The 23,173-nt window shown below is 51.7% G+C and overlaps 4 protein-coding genes, 1 long non-coding RNA gene and 10 other non-coding genes across 18 annotated transcripts; 4 read left to right on the top strand and 11 right to left on the bottom strand.

Moving 5' to 3' along the window:
• Positions 1-434: 434 nt before the first annotated feature.
• On the top strand, positions 435-6,809 carry LOC121106968. Its single transcript, XR_005840232.2, has 3 exons — positions 435-1,122; positions 4,644-4,715; positions 6,552-6,809. It is a non-coding gene; the product is annotated as an uncharacterized LOC121106968 (long non-coding RNA).
• On the bottom strand, positions 743-815 carry TRNAV-CAC. The gene has a single exon. It is a non-coding gene; the product is annotated as a tRNA-Val (tRNA).
• Positions 1,048-1,119, bottom strand: TRNAE-UUC. The gene has a single exon. It is a non-coding gene; the product is annotated as a tRNA-Glu (tRNA).
• On the top strand, positions 1,388-1,459 carry TRNAE-UUC. Its single transcript has one exon. It is a non-coding gene; the product is annotated as a tRNA-Glu (tRNA).
• TRNAV-CAC lies at positions 1,647-1,719 on the bottom strand. The gene has a single exon. It is a non-coding gene; the product is annotated as a tRNA-Val (tRNA).
• On the bottom strand, positions 2,183-2,286 carry TRNAL-CAA. Its single transcript has 2 exons — positions 2,249-2,286; positions 2,183-2,227 (listed from the first exon to the last, which is right to left on the bottom strand). It is a non-coding gene; the product is annotated as a tRNA-Leu (tRNA).
• On the bottom strand, positions 2,431-2,503 carry TRNAK-CUU. Its single transcript has one exon. It is a non-coding gene; the product is annotated as a tRNA-Lys (tRNA).
• Positions 2,732-2,804, top strand: TRNAV-CAC. The gene has a single exon. It is a non-coding gene; the product is annotated as a tRNA-Val (tRNA).
• Positions 3,034-3,105, bottom strand: TRNAE-CUC. Its single transcript has one exon. It is a non-coding gene; the product is annotated as a tRNA-Glu (tRNA).
• On the bottom strand, positions 3,459-7,480 carry TRIM39.2 (tripartite motif containing 39.2). The gene is given in 6 exon segments (NM_001006196.3): positions 3,459-4,465; positions 4,986-5,101; positions 5,450-5,472; positions 5,972-6,202; positions 6,483-6,578; positions 7,043-7,480. Coding segments are annotated over 6 exon segments (1,392 nt in total). The 5' UTR covers positions 7,454-7,480; the 3' UTR covers positions 3,459-3,950.
• A 2,123-nt stretch (positions 7,481-9,603) lies between these two features.
• On the top strand, positions 9,604-15,663 carry TRIM27.2 (tripartite motif containing 27.2). 2 transcript variants are annotated; one of them, XM_015294993.4, is made up of 7 exons: positions 9,604-10,041; positions 10,656-10,751; positions 11,224-11,454; positions 11,601-11,623; positions 11,765-12,069; positions 12,166-12,264; positions 15,206-15,663. In XM_015294993.4, the coding sequence occupies exons 1-7, from the start codon at positions 9,622-9,624 to the stop codon at positions 15,316-15,318; spliced, it is 1,287 nt and encodes a 428-aa protein (XP_015150479.1). In that variant the 5' UTR covers positions 9,604-9,621; the 3' UTR covers positions 15,319-15,663. The 2 variants fall into 2 exon arrangements, with proteins under 2 accessions (XP_015150479.1, NP_001092829.1); NM_001099359.2 differs by having other exon boundaries at positions 11,765-11,880; positions 12,040-12,069; positions 12,166-15,663.
• Positions 13,296-18,335, bottom strand: TRIM39.1 (tripartite motif containing 39.1). Of its 2 annotated transcripts, NM_001312883.1 has the most exons (5): positions 17,226-18,031; positions 16,253-16,363; positions 15,604-15,626; positions 15,273-15,388; positions 13,650-14,255 (listed from the first exon to the last, which is right to left on the bottom strand). In NM_001312883.1, the coding sequence occupies exons 1-5, from the start codon at positions 17,328-17,330 to the stop codon at positions 13,735-13,737; spliced, it is 876 nt and encodes a 291-aa protein (NP_001299812.1). In that variant the 5' UTR covers positions 17,331-18,031; the 3' UTR covers positions 13,650-13,734. The 2 variants fall into 2 exon arrangements, with proteins under 2 accessions (XP_015150430.1, NP_001299812.1); XM_015294944.4 differs by lacking the exon at positions 15,604-15,626 and having other exon boundaries at positions 13,296-14,255; positions 16,719-18,335.
• TRIM27.1 (tripartite motif containing 27.1) lies at positions 18,132-22,108 on the bottom strand. Of its 2 annotated transcripts, NM_001030671.3 has the most exons (7): positions 21,684-22,108; positions 21,020-21,112; positions 20,292-20,522; positions 20,066-20,088; positions 19,744-19,859; positions 19,540-19,569; positions 18,132-19,057 (listed from the first exon to the last, which is right to left on the bottom strand). In NM_001030671.3, exons 1-7 carry the CDS (start codon positions 22,080-22,082, stop codon positions 18,462-18,464), a joined length of 1,488 nt encoding a protein of 495 aa, NP_001025842.2. In that variant the 5' UTR covers positions 22,083-22,108; the 3' UTR covers positions 18,132-18,461. The 2 variants fall into 2 exon arrangements, with proteins under 2 accessions (NP_001025842.2, XP_015150442.1); XM_015294956.4 differs by lacking the exon at positions 21,020-21,112.
• Positions 22,109-22,635: 527 nt separating this feature from the next.
• On the bottom strand, positions 22,636-22,708 carry TRNAK-CUU. The gene has a single exon. It is a non-coding gene; the product is annotated as a tRNA-Lys (tRNA).
• A 304-nt stretch (positions 22,709-23,012) lies between these two features.
• On the bottom strand, positions 23,013-23,085 carry TRNAV-CAC. The gene has a single exon. It is a non-coding gene; the product is annotated as a tRNA-Val (tRNA).
• Between the last annotated feature and the right edge of the window lie 88 nt (positions 23,086-23,173).

The following is a 23,173-nucleotide window of genomic DNA, read 5'->3' on the forward strand; positions in this document are numbered from 1 at the left end:
CCCCACAAGCAGTTCGGAAGTGCCACCTTACAACTATGGCACATCAGCAAACGGGGTAAAAACGTGAACAGAAGAGGTTGGAAGCAGCTCAATAGGGAAAATATCTGCATTTCCCCCACCAGGCTGCGTCTGTTCATGGGGGAATGGAAGCGGCCCCAAACAAAAGCTCTGTGGGGATGTAGGTCAGCTGCAAAGAGGGGGAAGCCCAATTTAATGGCAACGAGCTGTGCTCGTTAATTGGATGGGGAGGCTGCGAGTTTTGGCTGCTGGTTCAGGTCGTGCCCTGGGAACAAACGAATCCATGCAGGAGAGGGAATGTGTGAGCATGAGTCTTCTGCATTCCTTCTTTTGGGGCTTTTTGGCTCGTGTTTGGGATGCGTGAATGCAAAATGTGGTGTAGGGGGCAGAGGGGGGCGGCGGGGGGGGGGGCTGGGAAGTGGAAATACCATTTGGGGTATGGAAAAGAGGCAGATATAAGAGCGAAAATGCCGGAAAGAGAGGCAGCAAACGTGGGGGATTCCTGGAAGGAAGTGAAAATAGGAGTGAAAATGGGGAGCAGTGGGACGGGAGCTCAGATGAAGGTGATTTAAGTCAATGTATGGGAAAGGAATGGCAAAAGTGGGTTCGTAGAATAAGTCAAAGTACGGGGGAGAATGGGGAAAGGCAGCAGGGATTCTTAGGGGAATAAGGGTGTAAAACATAAACACAGATGGAAGATTAAAAGGTGAACGAAAATGAGGGGTGTTTCTGCCCGGTTTCGAACCGGGGACCTTTCGCGTGTGAGGCGAACGTGATAACCACTACACTACAGAAACTGCACGCAGGGCTGCTATAGCCCCATATTTCCAGTAGGATTCACCAAAGCTCTTTTTTCCACCCAAATTCCTCTCTGAACCCCTCAGGTTTGCCGTCGCCATTCGAAGACGGCCATTTTGTGGTGAGCGGCGAAGATTGAAGGCGTGAGGAAGAAAAGAGGTTTAAATTAAAAAGAAAAAAAAAGGTAAAAAGAAAGAAAATAGCGACCCCAACTCATCCGATGGGCGGACTTTCCCTGACCGGGAATCGAACCCGGGCCACGGCGGTGAAAGCGCCGGATCCTAACCACTAGACCACCAGGGAGAGGTAAGTCTCTGTTCCACGTATTTCTATCCCATTTTTCATTTTTTTTCTCCTTCACTCCGTTATTTTCTTTCATTCCGCCCTTTATCTTTCCTCTTCCTCCTCCTCTTTTCCTCCCCTCCATTTTAGATGGTTTTCCTCGTTGCAAATAATCTCTTCCCGCCTTGCACGTTGCCAACACCTCCTTCAGCCCTATGCAAAGTACTGCAAAAGAAATAAACGTGCAATAATAAATGGTGGGATTGGTAAAATCACGCAACTTAAGAGGTCCCTGGTGGTCTAGTGGCTAGGATTCGGCGCTTTCACCGCCGCGGCCCGGGTTCGATTCCCGGTCAGGGAAAGATGCAGTTATTTTCCTCAAATCCTCATATGCAGATATCAGCCTCAAAGCGGTGCTGTGAAATTTAGGGTTTTTTTTTTCCTTTTTCTAACCACTTTTCCCTCCATCTCCTGTGCAGCTGGAAGGGCTGATGAATCACCGAACTCGTGAAAATAGGTTAAAAAAAATAGAAGCAAAAAAACCGAAGTGTTTCTGCCCGGTTTCGAACCGGGGACCTTTCGCGTGTGAGGCGAACGTGATAACCACTACACTACAGAAACCCCTACAGCAGCACCTTTTTGCCGGTCCACTCTGAGCCCTCAAAATCTGCTCAAAAATTACATTTTTGGGGGACGCTTTGCTGTTTTTTTAGGCCTTTTATCTGTTTTTCTTTCGAGGGAGCCTTGTTTTGCTGATTTCTCACCCATTTACGCACCTGCTGCAGTCATTTGCAGTTTTTCCCAACGCAAATCGGGGCAAAAATAGTGGCAAATGCTTAAAAAAAAGACAATGGTGGTTTTTACCACGGATGGGTTTAAAATAAAGCAAAAAATCAGAACAGGAGGGAAATAAACGCTGCTCTGCCGCTCTCCCTGCATGGCCGAGCCCAGAACGGGGGGAAACTTCCATCAAATCAACCATTTTTGGGCAAAAATCGTGAAGGGTCGCGTGGCGTGGGGTCGTAAGAAGTGAAGGGGGAAAAAAGATGTTAAAATTTGGGGGAAGAAAAGGTAAAAACGCTCGTGTCAGGAGTGGGATTCGAACCCACGCCTCCAGCGGAGACCAGAAATCCCATCGGGAAGGCACAGCCTTGAGTCTGGCGCCTTAGACCACTCGGCCATCCTGACGACGAGAAAAGCACCCCTAAAAAGGGATTATCAAGAGCTGAAAATGGTGGTTTTTTAATATATATTTCCATCGGGGTTTTGTGGGGTTGCTCGCCGTGGGGTTGCTTTAGATTGGGAAAAATAAAATGGGAGGAAAAAATCAGCCGCCCAACGTGGGGCTCGAACCCACGACCCTGAGATTAAGAGTCTCATGCTCTACCGACTGAGCTAGCCGGGCGCTGCATTGGGCCCCATTTTGGTGTTAGTTTCAGTGGTTTCGGCGCTGTTTGGGGACTGCAAAGTGTGTAAGCGGGGCGGCAGAAGAGCTGTGTTTTCCTGGGCGTATTCGGGAGAAAAGTTGCTTTATTCGTGAAAAAAAAACAACTAATTTTAGCCCGGGGATCAATTAAAGGAAGAATTCCATTAAGGAGTGAAGGGAGAGGGAGGAAAACGAGCCTCTATGGAGGTTTCTGTAGTGTAGTGGTTATCACGTTCGCCTCACACGCGAAAGGTCCCCGGTTCGAAACCGGGCAGAAACACTTCGGTTACTTTTTAAGGTTTTCCACTTTTTGGTGTTTAATTATTATTATCTCTGTGTTTGTAGCGGGCAAACCCAACGCTTCCCGCCGACGTAAATTGGGAAGGAAACAACAACAACAAAAAAAAGCAGAATTATTCCTAGGAGACCATTTTTTTAGGGGGAAATGAGAATCTTTCCACCGAGAAAAGGGGGCAAAAAAGGGAATCGGGGAGAAAAGAAAAACCTCATTCCCTGACCGGGAATCGAACCCGGGCCGCGGCGGTGAGAGCGCCGAATCCTAACCACTAGACCACCAGGGAGGGTGATCAGCTGTTATCATTGCCTACTTCATCACACCTACCCAAAATTACCTTTTTTCCCCTATTTTCAGATCAATTTTCCTTCTCTTTTATCTTCTTTCCTTCGGGGTTCATCACCTTGATGGCCTTCAAGGGTCCCATCCAACTCGAACGATTCTATGACTTAGGGTCAAGATCTGGAAGGCATTTTATCCCCTAATTTTTACTTTGACACTGAAATTCGGGGGGTTTTAGGCAGTGTGGCATTGCACGATGCAGCAGTGGCTGCTGTGCTCTGACCCATTGGGGGCTCTGCAGATGTTCCCATTCACCACCCCAATCCCGGTGCCCACGCTGAAAAAAACACCACAGTTGCTGCTTAAAAGGGCGGATTTCTTATTATTTCTGCAGTTTGCATCCAGGATTTAGCAGACAACACTTCTGGGGTCGCAAACCAAAAGCCATCTCTGGTTATGTTCAAAATGTCACCTCTGGGGACATGTCCAAGAGGACATTTCTGGAGTGATGACCCAAAAGCCATCTGTGGGGTGACCCCATATATGGGGTGTTGAAACCACAAGGTCAGCTCTGACTTGGGGTGATGAAACCATGGAGTGTCCCCACGTTTGGGGTGATGAGACCCCTTGGCTTCCCCAGATTTGGGGTGAAGTGCCCCTGTGGTCCCCCCATATTTAGGGTGATGAGACCATGAGGTCTCCCAAAGACCGGAGGTGATGAAACCATGGGGTGTCCCCAGACTTGGGGTGATGAGACCACGAGAGCTCCCCAGATTTGGGGTAATGAGACCCTTTGGTTTCCCCACATTTGAGAGAGCGATGCTGGAGGCAGTGCTGCCCCACGGGGTCTCACGGGGACAGCGTGAAGCGGCAGCCCCTCCCCAGGCAGAGCAGCGGAAGGACCCTCTCCCCTCCAAAAGATGTGGGAGGGTACGCAAAAATGGGCACCTCATTGTTGGCATCGAAAAATGCCACTCGCCCGGCCTCGTAATCCAGGTAAATCCCAATCACTTTGGGGGCAGAGTGCAGCGTGATGGGGCTGGTGGGTGAAGTGAGAGCCTGATACTGGGCCCCACATTGCCCCACTGCCCAAATCCCCACCTCGGGTTTGACGCTGATCCGCCCCTTCCTCTCCACCGACTCCTTGGCCACGCCAACAGCCCACGCCTCCCCATCGCCCACCTCCACCTCCCAGTAGTGCCTCCCCGCGTTGAACCCTTGGCAGCCCAGAATGCAGCGGGACGAATCGAAGCGTTTGGGGTTGTCAGGGACGGGGTGCCGGGCCTCTTCCCATCGCACACATCGGTGGTCTTCGGACAGGACCAGCCGGGGATGCGCCGTGTCGGGGTCCAACGTCAGACTTTCTGAGGGTAGGAGAGATGAGCGTTGGAAGCATGGCTTGATCCCAAAGGGCTTAAGGCTGTGATTTCCCCGCTCTCTGTTGACTTCAGAGACACAGTTTCCCCTTTCCCCCCCTCCCAGGGCATTCCAGCTCCCAGTTCAGAGTACTGGAGAGATGCAGGAATGGTTTCATTCCTACAGGAATCGAGGAAGAGGAGAAGAATTGCAGTCACAGAGCGGACGAGGTTGGAAGGGGCCTCTGGGGGTCATCAGGTTTGTATTTCATTCCCCACTATTCCTTAAGATTTTTTTTTTTTTTTATCCTTCGATCCATGTTGTTGCCTACAGACATGTAGAATTAACCCAATTTTTTCCAGCACCAAAGAGGATCTCACTTGAGTTCCTACTACCCCTTAAAATGTAGGCTTGAAAATCCAGTTCACCAAATATGTTGTTTGCTTACTAAAAGGAAATACACTTAAATTGTCAAAACACAACAAACAGACCCCAATCTATTGCAACCTCAACCCTTCTCCTCCCTACCTCGAAACTGCATCAGCGTCTCCTTGAGAGCTGTGTTTTTCTGAGGAGGGCTGGCTGGGTTTTCTTCTGCTCCAGGCAAAATCTCCGGGGCCTGCTGGGATTTCTCATTCTCCAGCCTGGAAGGATGCACAACATTCCCTGTTTTCTTGCTGGTTTTGGCTTTTCCAGTCACCCACCTCCTTAACCCATCTCCATTCACGTCAGGGTCTGCTATGGGGGTGGAAATTCCAATCAATTTCCCCTTCTAGCTGGATGCACTCCTGAGTGTTTTAATTATCAGTATAATTTAGTTAGATGTTTTAGTAGGGTTGTAATTTTGGATGGCCCAGGGCACCTTTTGCAGCGCCCTACTTTTATCCTATGGGTCTATAAGGGGTGTAATATGGGAGTAGAACTTCATCGCTGAGCACCACCGCTATAGGAACAAATTACACTCATAGAGGCATATGGAAGGAACCACAAACCTGCTCAAGATGTTCATGCTGTCCTACAAGGGGAAGAAGGGAGAAGAGCATCAGGGTGAGAGCAAAGTCAACCCAGCATCAGCCAACGTTCATGACCCCTTTCCTTCAGCATGAGTGTTATTAGTGCTAATCATAGAGTCACTAAGGTTGGAAAAGACCTCTGAGGTCATCAAGTCAACCCACTCCCACTCAGAATCATTGAAGTTAGAGAAGACTTCCAAAGTCATCGATCCCAACCCATCACCCCCATTCCCACCAAACCATGGCCCCAGGCACCACATCTACACCCACACCTGCACGTGTTTCTTAGTGCTTTGGCATATTTGAGTATTCCAAGCCAGGGTTCAAGCAGACCCTGCAGGTAGGCTCAGTGGTTTGGATGACCACGCTGTGTGTGAAGTGATGCAATCTTTTTGGATGTCAATGTGCAGTTGGATGGATGAACCCCATACCCATCTAAAATAGGGATGTAAATCAACTGTGCTTGAATTAAAACGTTTTGAAGCTAAAAGTGATGGAAACCTGCAGGAATTCACACGGTGGCTGCTGGCATTTCTCCTCCAGCTCACGGATCTGCTCACTGACGGAGGAAATCTCCTCCAGGAGCTTGGCCAGGTTCTCCTCTTTTCTCCTCACGATTTCCTGGTCCAGCTTCTCCAGCCGCCCCAAGAGGAGACGCTCCTGTTGCTCCACGAACTGCTGCAGCTCCTTGATGTCCAACACCACCTTCTGCCTCTCCTGTTGGACCTTCTCCTGCAGGGAAATTCAGCGCACGGGTGTAGAAACACCGCAACAAGGCTGATTTATTGGGATGACTTTGGGTGCAGCGCAGCCATAAATTCCAGAGAGCATCGCAGAGTGATGAGTAACATTCATTAATTTTGCTATTCCTTGGCTGGCAGAGGGCATTTCCCAGGGGCTGTGATCTTTGTACCCAAAATGCTGCAGACCTTTGGCCATCAGGGTGTGATACATAGGGATGACTCAGGAAGGGAAAGCACAGTGCCATCACTGCGCAGGTACAAACACTTACGAGGAATTCCAGGCTTTTCCCTTCCTCAGCTTCTTTCAGCCCCTGCAGCTTTTCCTTCTTTTCCTTCAGGATCTGCACGTGAGCCTGGATTTTCTCCTGGATGGAGAAGAAACAGTTTTTGGTGCATTTCAGTCCAGCCCTCTCCCTTATGTGATATTCTGGGCTGATTTTCAGGATCTCTATGGTGGTCTGGGAATGAAATCTTGAAGAACATCAGGATGACCAACAATGGAAGAAGATGGAGAGCCCTAAAGTGGAGACTGTCCATCCTCCAACCCACAAAACACATTGAAAAAGGATGACGGAAACCCAACTGTGGCAGCAAAGCAACACACCAGAACTCCTCCTTCACCCCCCTCCTCGGTGCCCTCCGTTCCTTTTGCTCCTCCACCATATCCTCAGTGGGGACAGCGTTGGGATGACCAACAGTGGAAGAGAACAGAGAGCCAACAAAGCGGAGACCGGCCATCCTCCAACCCACGAGACACGTTGCAAACGGATGGAAACCCAACGCTTTCCAAGCAAAGCAGCACCCAAGACCCCTCCATGACCCTCCATACCTTCTGCTCCTCCACTGCCTCCTCAATGGGGACGGCGGCGTGCAGGCGGTGAGCGTGGGACTCCCTGCACACCAGGCAGATGGGCACCTGGTCCTCCTCGCAGAACAGCTTCAGGACCTCCCGGTGCCTCTCGCACAGCCTCTCCCCAGCGCTTGGGGCCCTCAGGCTCAGCCTTTTGGCAATCTCAATGATCTTGGCCAACTCGCGGTTGGGTCGCAGGTTGCGCTGCGTGGCCGTCGCCTTGCAGCGAGGGCAGGAGAAGGTTTCCTCCTGTTCCTCCCAGCAGCGGGTGATGCACGCCCTGCAGAAGTTGTGCCCGCAGTGGATGGAGACGGGATCTTGGAAGAACCCCAAGCAGAGGGAGCAGGAGGCCTCGTCCTGGAAGCTCTCAGCTGGGTTATCTTCATCCATAGCGACGGCGGTGATGGCAATAATGACAGAGCAGCTTTCGTTTTTCACTCAGTCTGTTCCCCTTCCTGCAGGTGCTCGGGGGAAGGTGAAAGGGAGCAATGAAAATAAAACCGCCTTAATTACTTCCTGCCTCGTTAAGAGCGCTGCAGCTTCTGCAGGACACCCTCTAAGACCCAGAGAAATGGAGGGGTAACCCTGTTTCCACCCAGGCCATTCCCTTTCCTGTATGTGGAGGGACGGAGAGTTTCATTGCAGGGAAGATAAACAGCCTTAATTATTTCCTGCCTCGTTAAGAGCTGCAGCCCCTATCGGACAGTCCCTAAAACAAACACCCAGGGAAGCAGATGGGTAACCCCAACCCCACTCTTCCCTATGGGGCTCGGCCCCCAGCAAGCTGCCTGCCTTGCTCGTTAATAAAGGCACTTTTAAGGCATTAATTAATCAGGAATAGAGCTTGACCAGGCCCCCTTCTCAGCACCAAAACCTCCCCTTGTTTCTTCACTACTTTTTCATTCATTTCTCCCATTTCTGCGCGTGCCGACGTGCAGCACTCACCCTCATAGCACTACTTTCAATTCTGCTTTTAATCAGATTTCTGACTTTGTTTTTCACGGTTCACTGCTGAGCCCGGGGCCGAGCAGCAGCCAATTACAGCTTATCTTTAATCACATCCTGTTGCCAAAGCTTTTGCTCTGCTCACTCTGCAAAGCCCCCTTTGCACCCAGCCTCGAATCCACCATTTCGCCCCCAAAGTGGCTTCAAAAATACTGAAAATGGATTTGAAAATACCAAAATCTAAAAGCTGTCCTGGAGGGTTACAGCATAATTCTTCACCCCATTGAATGAGAGCCCCTTAATTTGCTCCATCCCACAACCCATTGCCCTGTAGCACATGCAAAGGTTGCATCCTGCATGCAAAGCAAGCAGTGCATGCTTGCATGGGGACAAAGCAATGCATCTTCTGAGAGCACCCCTAAACAACACACCTGCTGTTATTTGTGAGTGGGGTTTCTCAAAGGGTCACAGCTTCTGGGTGTAGAACACTCAGACCGAAACCAGAGGGACGTTGGCATCCTCCAAACCCAACAACACCTCTTTGCTTTGCCCCAATGGGCATGAATGGCCCCAAGCAGCCCCAGCTGCACCCCACACCCACCCCATGGCCACGGGGATCTCTTTTTGTTCAATTCTGAGGGGTTTAGAGCCTCTTGGAGGGGCATCCACGCATAGCTATGGGCTTTCTGATCCCACCCCGTGGGCTCACTTTGTGATCCCATTGCCCTCCTAAGGGCATTTTGAGGGAATTCAGTGGAGATTTGGAGCAGTGTGGAGGAAATGGGGGTTTCTGGGGGCTAGTAGTAGTAGTAGTAGTAGAGTAGCAGTAGTAGTAGTAGTCGTCCTCAAAGCCATCCGTTATTGCTGTAAACTGAGGTGGGGCATCATTAAAGATGATGGCATCCTCCTGCAAACGAGCCCTGAGCTCACAGCGTGCAGCACCAGAAGGTGTTGTGACAAAGTGTGGGCTCAGGGGGGGGCGGGAGGCTCTGCTACGGGGCAGAGGCGTTTGCTCAACCCTTTCCTGCAAGAAGAGAAAGAACATGAGTAATTAAGGTGGTTTTTTAATGGGTTTCTGCTTAACTGCTTCAAGGCATGGATGTTCTGGGTACCAGAGCAGCAATGTTTAGGGCACGGGTAACTCTTATAGGGGATGCAACCAGCAAGGCTTGAACCCTCAGCAGTTATCCCCCACCCCAGCTCAGACCCCTCCCCAAATCCCCTTTTCTCCCATCCATGCTGTGGGTTCTGTCCCCTTTCCTCCCTCCCTGCCATGCCATACAGACCAGATGTTTTGGTGAGTTGTTTGGAGAGATCGCTATGGGGGATGCAATCATCTCTCCCTCCTCCTCCTCCCCCGAGCCCCCTCCCCAGATCCCTTTTGTTCCCATTCATGCTGTGGGTGTCATCCCCATTCTTCCCCCTTTACTAACCCATGCAGACCAGGACACCCACGCAGATGTTTAGGGCACACTTATAGGGGATGCATCCATTCGGACTCGGGCCACCACCGCCTCCCCCCACCCCGAGCTCAGCCCTGGCTCTGCCCACCCCAAAACTTGGGGTTGGTGGGAAGGGAAACGCCTTTCCCTCTCAGTGCTCCGTGGGGCCCCATGGCTGCATCCAACCCCACTCCCCTCCTCCCCAGCGAAGCCTCCTGCCCCATTTGCCTGGAATATTTCCGAGATCCAGTCTCCATCCATTGCGGACACAATTTCTGCAGGCAGTGCATCACTCGGTGCTGGGAATGGTCCACGGGGGGTTTCTGCTGCCCACAGTGCAAGGAGACGGCAGAGGAGAGGGTTTTATGTCCCAACCGGGAGCTGGCCCGGGTGCTGGAGATCGCCAGGAGGCTGAGCCTGCAGGCGGCCCACAGGGATGCTGCGGGGCAGGAAGGATGCGAAAAGCACCGGGAACCTCTGAGCATTTATTGCAAAGACGACGAAGCTTTCATCTGCGTGATCTGCCGCGAGTCGAGGCTGCACCGGGCTCACGCAATGCTTCCTGTGCAGGATGCTGTCCAGGAATACAAGGTAAAGGCTTCATTTTTGGGCTGGGCTAATATTGTTTCGGTTGTATTTTTCCTATCTAACCATCACCGTTGAGGTGGGATGTTCCCTCCGTAGCACTGTGGGGTTGCAATGCGTCCCACCCCACACCCGGGGCTGTAAATGGGGGGCAGAAGCACCGTCCCCTCTCTCAGGGTGCTCACAACTCCCAAAGTAAAGCGGGCTGTTTCAGTATGATGGTGCACACCCTGCATTGCTGTTTCTGCTGTTTCATTTCTCACACTGGGTCTGACCTCAACGTTCCTGCAAACCAAAGGGCCGAGGGCTTCACCCTTCCCCCTCCGCCCCCCCCCCCCCTCCCCCCCTCCATCGCAGAACTCAAGTCTGGTTCTCACTGTGCAGCGTTGATTGCTAAAGCTAAAAAAACACAGCAATGAAGAGGATGCTTTCAATGAGTCGGATCCAAAGGCTTTGTGGCATTAATCACCATTTAAACTATTCCCTTGTCCTGAGCTTCTGGACTGAGAGGCTTGAGGGAAAGCCCTTGGGATGACCACAGTGCAAACCCCCTCCCAAATAAATGCATCTTGGGCTCTCTGCAATCTCCCATATCCTGGAATGGCATCTTCTTCCCCCAGGAACAAATCCAGTCCCATCTGCAAGCACTGAAGGAAGACAGAGACAAACTCTTGGGGTTCCGAGAGGCTGAAATGAGGAGAAATTGGGAGTATTTGGTGAGCATCTGTTTAATTGTTATGAGCAGGATGGGGGTCTGGCTGGATCCCTTTGGCTTTAGATGCAGTAATCAGAGCTTTGTGTTGGGATTGGGGTCTTTCCATGTACCAAACCAAATGAAGCCTGGTGTGGGTTTTTTCTTATGGTTGATTGGGGTTTTTTTTTAAGGATTATAGGGGGAAAAAATAGCAGGTGGAGCTTGGAGCCCTGGAAGGGACTCAGTCAAGGGATGGAAAGCAAAAACTCATTGGGAATGGACTCGACGGGGGGATGCAAAGCAAAATTGCATTGGGAAGAGACTCACTTGGGGGATGCAAAGCAAAACCTCAGTGGGTTTGCTCACATCAGTGGAGCATTGCTGGCTGGGGGATGTATTGCAATCCATCAGGACATCCCCGCTGTGGAATACTTTGGGATAATCGGGCACTGCCTCTTCCTGGGGGTGTCAGACTTTCTGGCTTCTCCTTGCAGGAGAAGACCAGCGCCGAACGGCAGAAGATTTTGGGTGGATTTGAAGGGCTGCGTCTCTTCCTGGAGGAGCAGGAACATCACCTGCTGGCTCAGCTGGAAAACATGGAGAGGGACGTGGAGAAAACGCAGGAGGAGAATGTCACCATCCTGACCAAAGAGATCTCCCACCTGGATACCATCATCCAGGAGATGGAGGAGAAGTGCCAGCAACCAGCAAGCAAATTTCTGCAGGTGAGGAGGTGGAGAATGCCACTCGGTTAACATCACCGTGTTCTATGGCTCTGGGTGATGGCCAACAGAAAGCTGTTGGGTTTTCAGTAGGGATTTCGCTACCAAAATCCATTCACTGTGTTTCTTTTCCCCTTTCTCCTTTCCAGGACATCAGGAGCACCTTGAGCAGGTATGCAGCTTACTGAGCCCACCTCGTTAAATGGAAGCAAATGGGATGAAGGGGAGAAACAGATGCCATAGAGTGGTGAGTGCTCCAGGCTGGGGATGGTGGTTGGACTTTGGGCAACATCTTTCTTTCCTCTTCCTCTAGGTTGGGAAAGGAGAACTTCCAGCAGCCCACGTTGCTTCTTCCAGACCTGGAAAGTAATCTCAGCCACTTCAGGGAGAAAAATAATGCTTTAGAAGAGATTCTGAAGAACTTCAAAGGTATTGAGCATGGGCTGGAGTGGGAAGTATCAGTTGTGTTTTTTGGAATCAGAAACATAATGGATTTTTTGAAGAGAAAAGAATTCCTGGGCAAAATAATACACACTGAGATTATGATGTTATATCAGATATTTCTTTTTTTCCTCCCTTTTCTTGTAGAAATCCTGATGTTTGAACTGCCTGAAAAGAGTAAGTCCTTCACCTAAGGAGGTGAACTCCAGTGGACCTCCCTGCTCATCCCAGCAACGCTGGGGTCGTGGGACATGCTTTGTTTTCCTTTGGCAGTGAGTGTGACCCTGGATCCATCCACAGCTCACCCCCAGCTCACCGTGTCAGAGGATGGGAGGAGTGTGAGGTGGGAAGACACCCAACGGGATGCAGCCAGTGAGGAATTTGGGACTGATCCCTTCGTGCTGGGCCATGAGGGCATCACATCAGGCAGATGCTGCTGGGAGGTGGAAGTGACACCCAAAGGCTCCTGGGCTGTTGGGGTGGCCAAGGAGTCCCTAAAGAGGAGGGAGGAGAGCGGTATGAGCTCTGAGATTGAGCTCTGGTCTATGGGTTTCTGTGAGGGACAGTTTTGGGCTCTCTCCTCCTTTGAACGCATGACATTGCCCCAAATCCAGGTTCCCAGAAGGGTTCGGGTCACCCTGGACTACGAGAGGGGTCAGGTGGCATTTTTTGATGCTGATAAGAGGGCTCTGATCTTCATTTTCCCATCAGCCTCATTCAAAGGGGAGAGCATTCACCCCTGGTTCCTGGTGTGGGGTGAGGGCTCACAGATCACGTTGTGTCCCTGAAGCTCTCCTGTACCCAAACACAAAGGTGATGTCCCCAGCATCCCTATCCCAGCACTCTGGGGGACTCCTATTGAATTCCTCATTGGGCTTGCTGCCTTCTCTTCCCGTTCCCAGAGATCCCAAAAGGTTAAGCACCTTTGGGTCAGTGTTCAGAATTGTCACTGCCAGTTTTGGGGTATCAGTGGCAAATTGAGACCCTTTTACCCAATCTTGCACCACTCTGGTTCCCCAGTCTTATGGTTTTAGATGAAGTAAAAAGGTTTATATGTCATAAAGTTCTTCTGTGTCTGGTTATTCGCTGCTTCTGGATGCCAGGATCATGGGGATAAGGGGAAAACAATGGGTTCTCTTATGCGTAGAGATGCAATCAGATGGGGAGAAAAAGAAATCTTAATCTTTCTGATCCATCTGACAGATATTCAGTACAGCCCTGAGGATGTGGGAAATAAATCTGAAGAGTTTGTTGGCAGTTCCAAGGATTTGGAATGACTAAATCCCATTCCTGGTGTCTGCACAAAGTTGGCTGTGTTGGAACCCAGAAAGATCCATGCAAGTGGGTCATCCCTGAAAGCATTGTGTTCTGCTGTCTGCTAGCGGAGAGGAAGACACAGAGGGGAAAATTAAGTGTTTTATTGTTAATTATTGTACACTCTGAGTTTTCAAATACCAAATCTTTAATGAGAGCGGACCACTTGATTTGAGGGTGACCATCTCAGATGGGGACAACTGTACCTGATCAGGCAAACCTGGGGGAAATTTGCCTTTCTGCCACTCTTTTGGGTGGGATTTTCCCTTTTGACCACCATTTTCTACATTCTAATCACCCATTGCAGCACTTCTCCCCCTTTTTTTTGCCCCATTTTTCTCCTGCTCAGCACTTCTTAACAATATAACATCAATCAATATCATATCAATATGATTCTATGCCAATAGATTAATGGGGATGAAAGACACATAAAAACCCAAGTCCTCATTTCATCTGCTTCCCATGGGATGGGTGGGGAGGTGGCTGTCCCCTGAGGCTGGAGGATGTGGGGTCACCCTTGTCTGTGTCTCAGGGACACAGCCTCAGCTTGGACCTGACCCCTACCACCCACAGCCACGGATGGACCCTCTCCCCAGAGAAGGATGCATGGGAAAAAACAAAGATGAGCCCCCCTTCATCAGCATCAAAAAATGCCACCGTCCCTCCAGCGTAGTCCAAGTGGACGCTGACCCTCCTGGGCACCCAGCGCAGAGCTAACAAGGTCACCTTGTGGGTGGTGAGTGCCCGGACCTGTCCCCCCCATTTCTCCACCCCCCAAATCCCCCCTTTGGGACAGAGGCTGAGTTGACCCTTCCGAGGGATGGATTCTCGGGCCACACCGATGGCCCAGTCCCCTTCATCCCCCACTTCCACCTCCCAGCAGTGCCGGCCGGCAGAGAAGCTTTGGTGGCCCAAAACAAAGGGCCAGTAGGCGAATCTTTCGGGGTTATCGGGAAGGTCCTGTTGTCCTTCCCCACGTTTCACACTCTTTCGGTCTTCAGAGAGGATGAGGTCAGGGTGAGCGGTGTCGGGGTCCAGGGTGATGCTGGCTGTGGGGTGGAGAGGATGAGGAGTGTAAGGTTTGGGTCCTCGGTGCTGAGGCCATGAGGATGCGGAGAGCTTGGATCTCCAGCACTAAAGGAGTTGGATGTGCTCTAGATGGCCCCACCTGAGTAGGGTTGTAGGGTGGGACTGTCCCTTCCAACCTCAGCCATTCTGTGGGGCCATGGGTTGGCATCGGAAGGGTAAAAAGTACCAAAGAAGAAAGTAAAAAGGTGAGAGGTGGAAACCCCTCTCATGTGCCCGTGCTATATGACAGTAAAAGTGTTTTGAGCCCCCAGAATGACCAGAAATAAAGGCGTTTCTGCAGACCTTCTGTTCCATTGGTCAAAAGAAATGGTGAGGGGAATAAAAATGGAAGGAAGGAGATCTATGGGATATTACCTGCAAAGTCTGCAGTGCTTCATCTCCTAGACCAACCCGGACCAGTTCAGCCAACCCCATGGTTTAAAAAACAGAGCTGAAATCTGAAGGCAGGGATAATGAATGAGGTCAAGCCGCTCACCATATTTGTTTATGGGAAATGGATATTTATCAAGGCGAGGGATCTGCCCTGGGGCCATCATCCCAAATTACAGCCAGACTCGGCCTGCAGGGTGAAGAAAACTTGTTTGGCTGCCCTGATTTTTGTGTATTCCTCCCTCGGCATCTATTTTTGTCCATTTGGGTACAGCCTATGGGTCCAGGCGCGCCTCCATCTAACAGGTAATGCGGCTTTAGGTTCTCATGCTCAGCAAAAGGCACTTTTAGGAAAGGTGAAGCTGGAGGGGTGCAGAGCCGGAGAGCAGCCCGTCCTTCACCCCTGAGCACTTCTCAGGAATTACAGCAAAACGTGTAATTAAGAGTGGCAAACGAGGTATCGAGTCCTTCGGGTCTCAATTATTTTCCTGAGTGGGAATAACCCGTTGCTCTTCCATCTCTCTGCATTATTCTGCTGCAGAACAAGTGATGGGCTGCTGGTTTTCACCAAAATACCACCATTTCCCACCCGAAACCCTTCTGAGTACCTTGAAGCCTCTTCAGGGTTTCCTTCAGAGCACCGTTCCTCCATGAGGAATGGCACAGCCTCTCCTCCGGCCCTGGAGAAGCGCCCGCTGGCAGCTGGAAGGTCACTTTTCCACACCTGGAGGGGAAATAAATGCATTTTCAGGTGGTTGTATCACAGAGCATGCCATCACTTCAGGACAGCAGAGGCCAGCACATGGCGGCCATCCCCAAAATACCCTTCAGGGCTCGCAGTTCCCCTGGAGCAGAAGAGCATTCATTGATGAGCTTTCTCCTCCATGGTCACTGCCTGATGCAAAGCTCACAGAACAGCTTTTCAGAGAGGCCACATACCTGGTGATGGGGCTTTTCACATCCTGGGGACAGAAGAGAGGAGGGGGAGAGGAAACTCAGGTCAGTGCATGACCCATTTTGTCTTTAAAGTATGGAAAATTGAGCTGTTTGAGTGGGGGTGGACCTCTTGGGTCTTCCAACATGTGCCCAATTTTGACTTTAAGTCATAGAAAAAGTGAATTGTTTGACTGGGGATGGATCTGTTGGGTCTTTCAACACATGGTCCATTTTGTCTTTAAATCATAGAAATAAAGAATTGTTTGACCAGAGATGGACCTCTGGGGTCTTCCTCCACAAGGAAGGTGAACCAACTGAGGAGCATCCATGCACGGCAATGAATCCTGCAGATCCACCCCACTGCTGCTCTCCCAACCCAGCCGTGGATTTCCCCTCTTAAAACAGACCCCATGAGGACCTTCTGCAGTAAGGTGAAAATACTGGGAATACTGAGATGAGGATAAAACGGTGGGGGGAAAGAGGAGGCTGCAAACCTCCATCTCCTCATTGTGGTGGGGGTTTCAGGCTGATGGAACGGCATAAAATGGGAGGAAAACACCCAATTAAGGCAGCATGCAATTGGTCGGGGTGGGGAGGACATCCCTAAAGGACTTTTCCCCTTGAAAAAGCTTCCCTGGAGGAATTCACTCACCGACTGCTGGCTCTTCTCTCCCTGTGCTTTCGTATCCAGCGGGGAAATCTCCTCCGAGTGCTTGGCGGTGCTTTTCTGCCTCTTCTCAATCTCATTTTTCAGGTCTTCCAGCTGCCAGAGCAAGAAGGGCTCTGTGTTTTCCTGCCTGGAATCTGAGCCCTCCCTGCTGGGGCTCAGCTTTCCTTCTGATGCAGAAAGTGGAAAATAAAGAGCAGTGGGACTGGAAATACCAGGGGGGACTCATGAGTGGCATCCCCCACTGGAGGAGCTCAATGGTGAGCTGGAATCCTTGCTAAGTTTTATCGAATGTGGGGGACAGGAGGAAGAAATCAAACTCAAAAAGTCATGAACAGGTGGCTGTGAATTCGGGGCAGAAAGCTGAGGGCCCTAAAAGCACAGGAGGCAAAAAGGATGGAGAGAAACGACCCTACTGATGACACATCGCTGCCCAGCAGCTGACACCTACCAGATCCTCCAGGTTTGGGCACTCCAGGGCGCTCTTCTTCCTCGGAGACTTTCTCTCTCCTCCTTTGGAAACCCTGATATCCCTCTGAGTTTCTTCCCCAGTGAACCCACAGAACCTGTTGTTTTCAGCCCTTTGATGGGGTTGGGGTTTTCCCTTCCTGTTCCTTCCCAGTCTGGGGTAGAGCTATGGGATGGCTGCGTTGAGCCTGCAGGTCTGCTCCTGGTGGCACCCTTGGCAGGGTGTGCTGGGAGCTCTGGGTTTGTCCTTTGTCTTTCTCCCAGTTCCTTGTCCCGGGGAGATGCTGAGCGATGTCACCTTGCAGATTTTGTCAGCTTCCTTTTAGGATCGAGCCATCGGGAGTGGGGTTAGGGGGTGTATATGGGGAAACCATAAGGAAATAGGGAAGGAGATGCACAGCCAGATCCTTGTGGGGATGTGGAGGAGCACAAGTGAGGATCTTTGGGATTTGAGTGCTCTCTCAGCCCAGCACTAACACAGAGCACTCACAGCCTTGGCTCTGAGCTCTCGAGGAAACATTTCCAACCATTTCTGCCCCACTGTCCTTGTGTTGAGCCCCATGGCCAAATACACATGCCTAGAAAATAAAGCCATGCATTACATATGTATTTAATTTTTGCGTGGCAACCACTGAGACCCAACTGGAGGAGATAACTGCCATTCACTTGGGCAGGTTTGCAGGGGTGAACTGCACTTCCAGCAAACCCTCCCTGTTGGGAAGAGCCACAGGAATGGATGGCACTCTGGGAGCTGAAGAACTGGAAGCAAACTCCCTGCAACCGCTCCCCTGGGGCACAGAGCCTTTCATCCCAAAATAAGGCGTCCATCATTGAGCAAATGAGTCACACCGTTGGGCAAACGACTTGCATTGCATCCCGAAAAGCATTAATTGCAGAGCCTGGAAAACTAGCTGGGCTGGAAACATCTGCATTGCAGATCTATGGAGCAGAATAGACCCTGAACAGATCCTTCACCCAAATTCCCCAGCAGGTGGGACCAAATGGCAGCGATGCGTGGGGCTGAGGAAAGACACCAACACATCAAAGAGCAATATTGAAATTTCAGCTGTAGGTTTGACCTTTGGAGGTGGTGAGGTGGGGCTTTGTCATGGGATATCCACTCATATCGCATCTGCTATTCTGAGCCTGATGTCGCCTGCTCCCTCCCACCCTCTTTTAGTTCCTCTTCTTGGTTCTACAATCACCAACCTGTGTGTATTTTGGTGCTGCCTGTTCCTCTTTTGGGCTTTCTCAGAAGAAAATGGGTTTTTGAGGGAATCCATTCAGGTGAGTCCTCACCCCAAGCAGCTCTTCTTCACTTTGTTGGCCCAAAGCTGACCCAGAGCCATACACCCAAAGCAAACCCAGAGCCGTACACCCATAATGAGGCAGGAAGTGGAGTGTGCAGAGCACATCTTTTAATTAAAATTAACTATCAGAAACGTAGGCAGAGACCAGCTCCCCACACCAGGCGTTGCTATTTGCAGTGAAAGGCTGCATCCCTTTGCAGGACACCCCAGATCTGCCCCACGATTAATGTCAAATAGATGCATAAATTTCCTTCCAAGTCTTCAGTGCTCTCTGGTGGTTTCCCCACCCTGCAGAGGGACCGCCCCGGGGCTCCCAATGGGGACAGACACAGGGCAGAGCAGCGGGTCCCCTTGGCACATTGCTCCAAGCAACCACAGCACACATCCCATCAGATGCCCCTTTCATAAAGGACATCTCAAGGACAGATCTTTAGGGGAGATCTAAACCCAACCCAATCCAAATGGGACATCAGCTGCCCACTCGTGGACTGCTCCTCTGAGGGGGGATTTTGGGTGATCTCTTGCAAGCGAGCCCCCAGCCCTATCTTGAACAAGGGGAGGACCTTCTCCCCATTGAACAAAGCCCTGGTGTACACCAAGATGGGGGTGTCATCATCCGAGCTGAAAAATGCCACCCGACCCCCTTCGTAGTCCAGGGAGACCCGAATCCTCCTGGGAAGTGCATTCAGACGTAGGTTGGCACGGGGGGACGTGAGGGAGTGGTAGGCCTCCAGCGCCCAGACACCCTCTTTGGGGCTGAAGCTCATGGGTCCCTTCCTCTTCATCGAAGCCCGGGCCACCCCCAGGGCCCACACCCCCCCCTGTCCCACCTCCACCTCCCAGAAATGCCTCCCCGAGGTGAAGCCCTGGCAGCCCAACACGCAGGGCTCGAAGCTGAACCTCTCGGGGTTCTCGGGGAAGTCCTGTGGCACCAGTTGGCCCCGGGCTTGTTTTTGATCTTCAGAGAGATGGAGGTTGGGGTGAGCGGTGGTGGGGTCCATGGTGACGTTGGCTGTGGGACATGAGAGGGAATGGAGGTAGGATTTAGGCTTGGGGGAAGCTGGAGAGGTTCCTCTTCCTTCCATCCTTTTCTCTGGGTGCTTTTGGACATGGGCTGGTGGTGCTGGTGGTGGTGGGTTGATGATTGGGCTGGGTGGTCTTTGGGGTCTTTTCCAACCTTTGTGATTCTATGGGGTGTGTGGGGCTGCCACCAGCCTCGGTGTCCTCCAGTAGAGATGTAGGAGAATGGGGAGAGGACAAACTTTAGGGGAGCACAAGGCGGGAGGGGCAAAGACATGGGAAGGGGACAGCTCGACATTCATGGAGGGGAAGGGGAAACACAAACACTGTTAGGTTTTGCCTTGAATCTGTTACTGGCTTTGTAGGACCACCAGCATCAGGATGCTGTCCCCATTCCCTCCCTTCCCTGTGGGACTGCGTTGTTTTTTCCCAAGAAAACCACTCCCCACCCCACATCCACCACTGCTGACATACCTGGCTCTTGCAATTGAAACATCAGGCTGTCTGAAAAGGAGAACAAATTCACAGCATCGGGTTTATGCTTCAGGAAAAGGGGCTGGGAGATGGGGAAGGGAAACCATGGGGGTCTGGGGGCTTCGCAGTGCAAAAGCTCTGGGTTTACTGCAAGAGCCCCACGACCCTCCCAGACCTGGAGGAGACCCCGACCCCATTCGGTACCTTGGCACTTCTGCAGCGTCAGTCTCACCAGGACGTTCTTCTGAAGGAAGTCCTCCAACCTTCTTTCCAGAGTGGGGGAAATCTCTGTCGGAGGACTGAACTTCATCATCTCACAGCTGCAGAGAGAGGAGAAGGGTGGGGATGGGGGGACTGTTGTGTTGGTTGGTTGGCTGTTCCTTTTATTCTCAATAGGAGAAGCTATGGGGTGAGGATATTTGCACAGGGACGAAATCCCTTTCCCCCCTGGGATCCCTCTGCCTTGCAGCCCTCCCCCAGGGTGCCATCCAAAAATCAGGGTGACAATAGGAAGGAGCCATGTTACCTATTCAAGAGCCTCCTGATGTCCTAAAGGTGGGAGGAGAGAGGAGAGATGGATCAGAAGAGGAGCACCAAGGGCTGCCCCTTCGTATGGCAATGCACAGCAAAGACCACCCTGCCCACGGTGTGATCCCCCCCAGCAGCAACACAGGGAGCTCCCATGGGGTTGAGTTGGGGTTCTCAGGGTTTGCTCCGTCCCCCCATTTCCCACCACCCCTTTGGGTTCTCACCAGCAGGAATTTGCTGTCAGGCTGCTGGAATTTGCCCTCCATCTCCCAGATCAGGGTGTCAAGGTGGGACATCTCCTCCATCACCTTCGTCACCGCATCCTCCTGCACTTTGGTGACGGCTCTGTCCAGGTCTGCCAGCTGGACCAGCAGGAAGCGCTCCTTCTCCTTCAGAAATCGCTGCAACTGCTCGAATTCACACACTATCCTCTTCCCTTCCTTCTTGGTTTTCTCCTGTTGGGATGAGGGAGAAAGCCAATGGGGTGGAATAGAGGCAGGAAGACCCCCCCTGGGGTCTCAGGATGCCGTGTTCTGGGGGATATCCAACCAAAACCAGTGGGGATGTAACACCAATGGCAATGGGAGCACAACACTAATGCCAATGGGAATTTATCACCAGTGCCAATGGGAACTTAACACCAAAAAGCCAAAGATCATCTTGCTGGGCATTTGGGAGCAGCAGGAATTTTTCAGGAGTTTTATCCCAAAAGCAAAACCAAAGGAGGGGGTAGGAGATGAGCTCTGTATGAGGGATATTTACAGAGTTTAGGAGGATCTGCTACGTTATCTCTTTAACACAGGGGTTCCTGCGTAACCCCAGCTGATAAACACAGCCTTAGCGCTTTCCCAGCCCAGCTGCGAGCCAAAAATGCAAGATCTGCCCCCAAAATACACCAAAACAAACAGGACAGGGCGGAGGGGAAGGCAGACACCTCCCCTGCTGCACCCACCAAATACAAGCCCGTCCTTCCACCAGTCCTTCTGCTTTCCAGGTACTTTTCCCTCTCCTCCTTTGAAGCCTGGAGGCGAGCCTGAATTTCTTCCTGTGCCAAAAGAAGAAAGGCGGAAAGCCTGTTTTCCCACTTAAACTGCTTCTGTCAGATGGGAGAGGCTTTGCTAAAGCCTGGAATCCTCTGCAAGGTGCAGAGCTGGGCAGAGGGAAGCTCTGTGAGCACGGTGTGCTGCTCTGGAGCTCTGTGCAAGCTGGGAGTATTTTGCAGAGAGAAAAGAGGGGAGAAGGGAAGGAAAAACACGAACTTGCTGCAAACGTAGAGAAAAACGCTGCAAAAGAGCAACAAAAAAATCAGCACTGACAGCTGCGCAAGGAGGTGTGGAAGGGCAAGATAAGCACTTGGTGAGATTTCCCTCATAAACACCCCAAAACGGCGGCCCTGGGGTGTGTTTCTGTATTTAAGAGCCCTCAGTGGAATGGTTTTTGCAGGGCTGTGGTCGAAGAGCAAAGCATCAAAGGAAGGAGAGGGCAGTAATGTTGCAAAGGGCTGACGGCGGTGGTTGCAAAGAGGGAGGATGGGGGGGGATGCGCCAAGCAAAGGGTTGCGTGGGTTCACCAGTAGGGATGCACTGCGCCCTTGGCTCCGGGTTTTGGGACCGTACCTTGTACTCCTGGGCCGCCTGGTGGGCAGGGAGCACAGCGTGGGAGCGGTGCGCCTGGGACGCGTCGCACTGCGCGCAGATGGGCTCTTGGTCCTCTGTGCAGAAGAGCTTCAGAGCCTCGCGGTGCTGCTTGCACCAACCCGAGGAATGCAAACTCAGCTGCCGGGCGATGCTGGCGATATTTGCCAGCTCTCTGCTGGGGCGGAAATTTTTGTGCAACGCCGTTTTCCTGCACTGCGGACAGGGGAAATTTCCCTCCAGCCCTTCCCAGCAGCGGGCGATGCACTCCCGGCAGAAGTTGTGGCCGCAGGGGATGGAGACGGGATCCTGGAAGTAACCCAGGCAGATGGAGCAGGAGGCTTCGCTCTGCAGGCTGTCCAAGGGGCTCTGCGTGGCCATGGGCTTCCTGCTGGGCTCCGATCCGCAGAGGGAATAGGGGACCTTTCCTCCTTATCTCCTCGCTGATAGGAGAAATCCGGCCCCGGAGGCTGAGCCTGAGCCAAACAGGGCTGGGAGAGCTCAGCCCATAGGGGATGCTGGTGGGAATGGGGGCAGCTCGCGGCTCCCCAGCACGGAGTCACCAAACTGGGGGGATCTGGGGGAAATTCGGAGGAAAAGTCAGATTTTGTCCTCTCCTCGAGCAGCAAAGAGGGCAGGGGAGGCGATTTTTCCCTTCTGTGCGATCACTGTAAGGAATTTCCAAAGAAAACGCATGGAGGTCTGCTTGTTGGGATGGAATATAGACGTATATTGGAATAAATACAGGAAGACGTTGGAACATGGGAAGGCACTGAGATATAAGCGTGCTGTGTTGGATATGACACTGCTCGACTAAAGTGAAGGTGGTTTTAATAGCACTGCTCAGAGCCAGGCGGGTTTTGGTGTTGTTTGGGGGGAATTACGTGGGTTTGGAATTGGGAAATATGAGACGAAAAAATAAGAATAATGGAAGCGCCCAACGTGGGGCTCGAACCCACGACCCTGAGATTAAGAGTCTCATGCTCTACCGACTGAGCTAGCCGGGCTGATGTGCAGTGGCCCTTCTAAGCAATACTTCATGGCGATCCTACGGAGAGGTGCTAATAATTCTACCTAATTATTTCGTTAATTATCCCGGTAATTATGGGTTCTGAGCAATCGCGAATCCACGGGGAAGAGTTGCATGGGGAAAAAGCACCCATCCCTACGGGAATAGCGGGGAACTGCCCGGCAGTGCTGCAGGGCGGGGGAAAAGAGGGGAAAAGCAGGAAAAAAATGGGCAAAATGGAACGTTTAAAAGTGGAGAAATTAACAGTGAAAAAAATGCAGGAAGCGTAAAAGGAAAGGCCGTGTTTCTGCCCGGTTTCGAACCGGGGACCTTTCGCGTGTGAGGCGAACGTGATAACCACTACACTACAGAAACGCGCTGAAGGCCGCTTCGCCGCACGGAGATGTGAAGGGGCGGATGCCGGGGCCCGGTGCGGAGTTTGCCGATAGGGGCCGCTCCGGGC

Source organism: Gallus gallus, chromosome 16, assembly GCF_016699485.2.
Source record: "Gallus gallus isolate bGalGal1 chromosome 16, bGalGal1.mat.broiler.GRCg7b, whole genome shotgun sequence".
Classification (NCBI taxonomy): Eukaryota; Metazoa; Chordata; class Aves; order Galliformes; family Phasianidae; genus Gallus; species Gallus gallus.